This window comes from Vollenhovia emeryi, unplaced genomic scaffold (genome assembly GCF_000949405.1).
Source record: "Vollenhovia emeryi isolate VEMERY1.0 unplaced genomic scaffold, V.emery_V1.0 DF939693.1, whole genome shotgun sequence".
NCBI lineage: Eukaryota > Metazoa > Arthropoda > Insecta > Hymenoptera > Formicidae > Vollenhovia > Vollenhovia emeryi.
In genome coordinates this window covers 7,508-15,458 of record NW_011966673.1, presented here as the reverse complement: position 1 = coordinate 15,458, position 7,951 = coordinate 7,508, and the positions used below count along the sequence as shown (strand labels likewise).

Sequence of the window (7,951 nt, the reverse complement as noted above, 5' to 3'; positions counted from 1 at the left end):
TTTCCCTCAGACCATAGATTGATCATGTACGAAGAGTGGTATCGGATGGCATATTCCTTCTCGAATTCGAATTCGATCGGTGCACGCGATCGCTCCCCTGGACGTCCTTGTGCTATTTGGGATATCTTTTTAGAATAAAACGATATCGCAAGGACGTCTCTGTTACGTCCCATTGCATGTTACGTCACATTAACATTATTTTAGGACATCACAAAGATGTCTCTTAGATGTGATAAAAGATGGACATTTGGATATTCCCGTGATATCACACTAATGTAATTTGGATATCTCAAGTTATCTCTGGGATATGGGATATCCTTAAACAGATATCACACTGATATCACTGTGATGTCGCTGTGCTATGTGGGTAAAGTTTAATTTATTAGTCGTCATTGAATTTTAATAAAATAACATCACTATTTTTGTAAAATATTAATATCAAATACTTTTGTAACATATCTCTAAATCAGAATTTTCTTATTATTTACAATAAGTAATTCAAATAAGAATGCAAAAAAAAGAACAAACCTATTTTTATGTCTTTTGTTGCCTTTCGTGAAATTAGAGGTACAGTGGGAAAAATTCTCATAGTTTCTTTTATGACACCGTCCAAATAACACATATATTGTAAGTCCTCATACATGACTGGCGCATCTTTTGTACTTTTAGTTCCATAAATTTCACATAATTCTTTATATACCTTTTCCTTAATATAAAATATAGAATTCATTTAAATAAATGTATGCAAAATAATATTTTTATTCATAATGATCGGAAGAACATTGCCCTTGTTAAAACAATTTTCATACACAAATAATATGTTATACATCTATAATCTATGTACAGCTATGTATGTAAAATTATATACCAAATATTTCCATACATATTTTTTACATGTTGTATTTTTATATAAGTCTTTATAATTCAATATTAAAATCTTTATAATTGTATATAATTCTTTGTAATTTTACATAATTCTATTAATTTATATGAATAAAATTTTAAAAGGAAAAATTTGCTAATTTATAATTATACCTAAATATGTTTAACTAGGTATATACTAACTATACATATGCACAATTACATAAATTATAAATGGACAAGTTTTTTCATATAAAATTATATATGTAGAATTATATAATATAAAATTATAAAGAATTATAAAGATATATAACATTACATAGAAATACACAATATAGGAACATATTTGATATACATATAATTTTATACAATTCTATATATTTATACATGCATACAAATAAAATTATTTTTCTGGTAAAAAGATTGTTAAGTACATGCTTTGTATACTCATTGTTGAGTATTAGCGTAATATTTAAACTTAATTATTTTTTTCAAGTATTAATTCAAACCAAATCTAATTGTAAATTCCAAAATCTGTATTAATATAATAGTTCAGTTAAAATAATGTTACACATTATTATAATATGAGTGATACATATACATATAGTAAGTGAGAAAATAATTTTTTATAACTGTTTAATTATCTCTTATATTTTAAAATTGTGTTGCTTACAACGCTCTGTTTATTTATAATAACGAGTAAATTCAACAGTTTCGAATATACATATGTATATATTATACGTACTTGCACTTCGGGGAAACTCCCTAATAGAAAGGTCACAAAATTAATCAAACTAGTAATTGTGTCATTGGCCTACAAATATAAATATTTACTTTAATATTACACATATAACTATTTATAATTATTATAAAAAATTGTACGTACCCCTAGTAACATTGTCATTACATTATCATGAATCTCTTCTCGTGTAAAATTGTTTTTACGCGATGCTTCTGTCAGAATTTCGAAAAATGTTCTGTCTATATAATGACAGGAATATACATATTAAATTAAATTAAGTATTTAAAATATAAGCATAATTTTTTAATTATGTGCTGGAAAACTTTAATTTTAAACTTAAATTATATCTTTATATAAAAATTAAAAGTAAATTTAAGTAGAAACAATTTTCTGGAAATGTATAATAAAAGAGAGTATTTAATATTGTTTCAGATAGTTTCGAACAATTTATATTGCTATCATTTTGCAAACGAAAGTATTTTCATAACTTTTATATGAAATGTGAATAAGCTTACGAGTACGGCTATTTCCATCTTTTGTATTCGGATTATTGAGATCATGTGTGAGCTGCTGTATCATCTATATAATATATTATGTAATGGATAAAATAATGCAAGATGTTATTAAATCAATTTATAGTAGCATTACCTCATCGCTAAGTGAATTTATAAAATCTGTATCTTTCTTGTGGTTGCGCCCCAAAGCAGTAATATAGAATATACAATCAAAAAATAATTTGTTTCTTACTCTATATATAATATTATTTTTCAACCTGAAACACGGTTTTATATAAAATCGTAATTTTTATACATACATCAGATAAGGTTATAAAAGATTATTGAACTAACTGCGACTATTCAATGTACAAAATTTTATAAATAGAAGGAGATATTGTTTTTTCAGTAAAGAACATATTTCTTCAGTAACAATATTAGTTTATTTATAATAAATATTAATTTACAAAAATTAATTAATACACTACAAATTTTTTTGATACATGCAAATGTGGTTTTTCACAGAAATATAAAATTTTGAAATTAAAAGAATTCTATATATATTCTGAATATAAAAATTTATACCTCTGAATTGCTTTGACATATTCCTTGTTTTTTTCTTGTTCCAACTTTATGCCCATCAAAGAACCTGTATAGTAACAACATATAAAAGAAATATTGATGAGTATTTTTCAAAAACGACCTACGCTGGCCAATGCCTTTATTTAATATAAAAACGACATTTCGGTCCTGGATTTGGACCCTTTTCAAGTAATCTGTAATCGTATACAATTCGTCACTAAATTTATATATAAAATAAATACAGTATAATTAAAATGTAGACTAAGAGAGATTGTGAGTAAATCGTGAATCTATACCTGTTTCGTAATTATCCCTGATCTCATATCGTTCGTTATATTGGCCAAACGAACGATATGAGATCAGGGATAATTACGAAACAGGTATAGATTCACGATTTACTCACAATCTCTCTTAGTCTACATTTTAATTATACTGTATTTATTTTATATATAAATTTAGTGACAAATTGTATACGATTACAGATTACTTGAAAAGGGTCCAAATCCAGGACCGAAACGTCGTTTTTATATTAAATAAAGGCATTGGCCAGTGCAGGTCGTTTTTGAAAAATACTCATCATTGTTTTGAATTGCTGGCGATATCATATCTACCCTAAAAGAAATATTACTACTTGAAGTATTAATGAACTATTGATTATAAATTTAGACTTTTATATAGGATGTTCATCTATTTGAATTTTATGTTATACTCTATTTATACTATACTAAACAAAAAAGAGAACACATTTGAAACATTTTAAACTGTTTAACTTTAGCAATTGTTTAATTGTAGCCACTTTATTGTTTTTCTTTGAACCACAAAGCTAGGAAAATTAAGTCTTTTAAAAAATATAATAATTTTTTAATCTTATTTGTAAAATATCTTAGGTAAAGATGGCGAAGAGGAAAAAGGTACGGTGCGAGAGTGAAATGAGAAAGGGAGTGGAAGGAAGGATTGGAGCGGAGAGAACGGAAGGAGGAAGGAGTGATGGAAGGAGGAACGGGAGAAGAATCTGTGGACATGGAGGCGTGAGAAAATAGTGAAAAGTGAAGGAGAAACTGGAGTGGAAAAGATGAGATGGCATGAGTCGGCAGTCTTGGAGCGTGGAGAGCGGAGGGGAGAGGAGAGCAGAGGAGCGAGTATCGATACAATCGATACAGGGAAGGAATAGGATTGGACGGGAGGATCGAGAGATCGAAGGAAGAGGAGGAGGGGAAGCGACAACAGCGAGTCGAGAGATCGATGGACGGGAGCAAAGGAGGAGTGAGTGGAGAGAGTTGTGAGAACGAGAGGTGAGAGAGAAGCGGAAGAAGCAGAAGGAACGGATAAGGAGAGGACGGAGGAGCGGAGAGAACGGAAGAAAAGGAGGAAAGAGAGAGAGAAGGATAAGGAGCAGGAGAGGAAGAGGAGAGAAAGGAGAGGAAGAGAGAGAGAGAGAGGAGAGAGAGAGAGAGAACAGGAGAAAGAAGAGGCGAAGGAGGAAAGTAGGAAATGAACAGTGGAGAGCGAGAAGGAGAGAGGAGACGAAAGGAGTGGAAAGAGAGAGAGGAGGAAGGGAGGGGATTGGAGAAGGAGATAGGAAAATCAAGGAGCGATATCGAAGGAGGAGAGGAAGAGAGGCAGGAGAGCTCGGGGTGGGACGACGAGATCGAGTAATCGAGAGTTCGACCAGGAAGAAGGCGAGGTGGAAGGGGAAAGTGTTCAAGAGTGTAGAGGGAGTCGGAGAGAGAACAGGCAGTGCAGGTGGCAAGTCACGAGAAAGGGAGGGAGGGAGGGAGGGAGGGAGAGTGGGTATGTGTGTGTGGGGGGGATAAAAAGAATAGCGAGGGATGTATTAGGGAGGGATCCAGAGTTAGGGGAGGTAATGGATAGGCTAGGAGAAGAGGGTAGAGTATGATGATAACGGAGATGAGATTTGAATATGGAGGAGAGGAAAGCGAGATGGAGGATGGCAGAGAGGAAGAGAGTAGAGAGGGAAAGGGAAAGGGGGAGGTAAAGGTCGAAAACAGAGGGATGTGGAAGGATGGAAGGGAGTGGAGATGGGTGGGAGAGGAGAAGGAAAAGGGGAGGAGTGGAGGAGAATATAAGGAGTAAATAATAAAGGAAATAATTGTAGGAAGGAGAGAGGAGAGCGAGAGGGACCACAAGGAGGAAGCAGGAAAGGAAAAAAGGAAAGACGAAGCAGGATGGAGAGGGAGAAGGCGGACGGTGGAATCAGGAAATGGAAGGAAGAGGGAAAGGATGCGTGACAGAAGAAAAAAGAGAGAAAGGAGGTGCAGGAAGGAAGGACAGTAGGAGCGGATGACAGGAGGAGATAAGATGGAAAGGAGATACGAGAAGGAAGGAAAGGAGAAGGACGGTGGAAGCAGGATACAGAGGAAGAAAAGAAATGGGCGAAGGAAGAGGGAGGGATGTGGGTAGGGGGAGGGACGAAGGGGGAGGTAAAAGGTTGTAAAGGTCGCAAACGGCCAGGCCGCGACAGGAGGGAACAGATTGATATTTGGAAAGGGTTCGGACACGCTCCCCAGAAAAGCGCCGATGTATCTCAAAATTGAGAATAAACACACTACTACTACTGTAAAATATCTTAGAAAATAATCTCATAAAAACTATGTATATAAAATATCAAAATGTATATTCTATAAAAGTAAAGAAAACTTTTTGTATACACTAAAATATTGTTACTATACTAAATAATTCTTACTTTTAGATTACATTTAAGTGAAAAAAAAGTTATATTATTTACGCATCAAAATGCTTGTAATCTTTTTAAGAAAATTTTTATCATATTTTTAATAATTTACAAATACATTAAATTATATATGTAATCTTACCGCATGCCATTCTCCAAGAGCAATTTGATATATGATCATGGAGATCAATTTCATTTCCGTTTAAATCGTTTTTTTGCAATTGATGTACAAGTATTTCGGATTCTTCAACGAAAATCTTAAAAAAATTTTGCAACATAGATGGACTGAATGTAAATGCAGCTATTTTTCTTATTCGAGTCCATATGGATGCTGAAATAATTATTACAAAAGCTAGGAAAATGTATTATACAATATCACAATATTTTAAAGAAATTATTATCAAAGATATTTATATATGTATATTAAAATGTTTTAGGAAATTTATGGCGTAACTAACAACTAATATTATTATATAATAATACTAAATAATTAGGAATCAGAAATAATATAATAATGCTAAATAATTAGGAATTAGAAATAATATAAGTAAACTTTACTATAAAAATAAATATACTTCATAAATGTAACATTGGAATATAAACGATTCTGACAGTATGTTAGAACAAATCTAAAAGATTTTTTTAAATTAATTATAAAGAAAGTAACCCATTGTATAGTTACAAAAGAAGTTATTAGTTTTACTTTTGTAGATACGATATCTTACCAGGAGCAGTAAGTAATCCCATACCAAATAATGGTTCGGCAAGTTTATACATTATACTTTTATCGATACAATTTCTGTTGCGTAAGATATGCTAAAACATTATAAATTAACGTTTTTACATTTGTGGAAATGTGCGCATGTTTGTTTCATTTGTGTAATAAATATACATATATTTCATCAATTATGAACCAATTTGTGATTAGTTAAAGTAAATTATAAAGATACGTACATCACATATGCATGTATGTATAATATGTATATGTATACACTACCGGTCAAAAGTATTTTACCACCTATATATTACGTAATCTTATGTTAACCCTTAAATGCATCATGTTGCCATTCGGCAACATACCGATATCTATGTAGGTGGGTAGCGTTGAATGTATGTACGGCATCGATGAAGCGCACACTGTAGTCGATTGGCTACATCCCGATCGAGTGTAAACTTATGTACTTATGTTTCATATGTTTCTAATTTCATGATGTTGCCATTCGGCAACACACCCTTTTGTTCTTGAAAAAATAAAAAACCGTAAGATAAATTTTTTCTCATTTTTTCCTTATTGTACTCCTTTTGTTGTATCATATTCAGCAAAAAAATCATAAAAACAAAAAATCATGCATTTAAGGATGTATCTGAGCTATTTCAAAATAGTACCAAATTGATGAAACTTCGGGAAACACTTCCTTTGTTATCTGTAATATACTGAAAAAAATTTTAAGTAGATTTACTAAATCGTTAGAGAGTAATTATTATTTCAATTATGTCTGATTTTACACGTGTTCTTATGGGAAACGTAATTTTCTTGAATGAAATGAGTAATAAAGTATAGAAAAAATAGTATCAAAATTTTAATTTTTTTTATAGATATAGACCATGGATTATTGGAACTTTGTGCAAAATTCGATTAGGTTTCACAACACGGTTTAGGAGAAATTAATTATTATTCATGACAATTTTGCGGTTTCTGTAATATGTCAATTACTGGACTGTAGAAGTGCGGCAACGTCGCAATCAGCTGAACGTGTCAAGCGAATAACCTGACCGATATAGTAGTCACGTCGTAAAGTCTCGTTTTGTCTGTATTGTTTTCATTTAGAGAACAAGAATAAAAATTAAATAATTTTGATAAACAACATAAACTCTGGTTTCTCGCTCACATTTTCCTCCATGGTAGGCTCAGTTTTTTCTTCTTGCACAATTTGAACTTTTCTTCTTAAAAATCCATATCTTTGTTGCGCAAGTCTCTTTCGATACGTACTTTCGCTAATTATTTTTCCTTTCCACCGATACATTTTTGTGGCTTTTGACATTGCGATGCAGGACTAAACAGAAGATAGCTCGCAATGTCAAAAGTGCATTGCTATCAATCTTAAAGCCACCCAGATAGCACATGGACGTTGACAGGATGTCCGATGGACGTCCGCATCTGGACATTCGGACGTCCAAAGTACGTCCATGTAAGGCCCGTAGGATGTCCATTGGATGCCCATGGGATGTCCAAAATGCACTGCTTTAGAGATCCATAGGACGTCCAAAATACATCCAACTTTGGATCTATTTTGGACCTGTTTTGGACCTATAACGGACGTGTTTTTGACAAATGTGTACCTATGTTTTGGATAGGATTTTTAATAATTAAATATTAATTAACTAATTTATTTCATTGTATTTATATCTTGTCATACTTAGTATATTAATTATATATTTATATTAAAGATATATTTATATTATATATATAGTTAGATCATATATTTATCTCTGTTATACATATTATATTAATTTTTATACTTATTTTATTTATTTTTGTTTTATTTTATTGATTTATATTACTTTAACGTGGTGTCTAGC

The 7,951-nt window shown here is 31.7% G+C and overlaps 1 protein-coding gene across 1 annotated transcript in view; it reads right to left on the bottom strand.

Annotated features, from left to right (window-relative positions):
* Positions 1 to 469: 469 nt before the first annotated feature.
* LOC105556942 (cytochrome P450 4V2-like) overlaps positions 470 to 7,951 on the bottom strand; it is a 9,276-nt gene continuing 1,794 nt past the window's right edge. Inside the window, exons 2-9 of the mRNA XM_012004055.1 lie at positions 6,097 to 6,187; positions 5,514 to 5,702; positions 2,683 to 2,746; positions 2,252 to 2,375; positions 2,119 to 2,182; positions 1,748 to 1,842; positions 1,607 to 1,675; positions 470 to 706 (exon numbers count right to left, since the gene is read on the bottom strand). Coding sequence (XP_011859445.1) covers positions 485 to 706; positions 1,607 to 1,675; positions 1,748 to 1,842; positions 2,119 to 2,182; positions 2,252 to 2,375; positions 2,683 to 2,746; positions 5,514 to 5,702; positions 6,097 to 6,187 — 918 coding nt within the window. The 3' untranslated portion in view covers positions 470 to 484. The remainder of the gene's footprint in view (positions 707 to 1,606; positions 1,676 to 1,747; positions 1,843 to 2,118; positions 2,183 to 2,251; positions 2,376 to 2,682; positions 2,747 to 5,513; positions 5,703 to 6,096; positions 6,188 to 7,951) is intronic.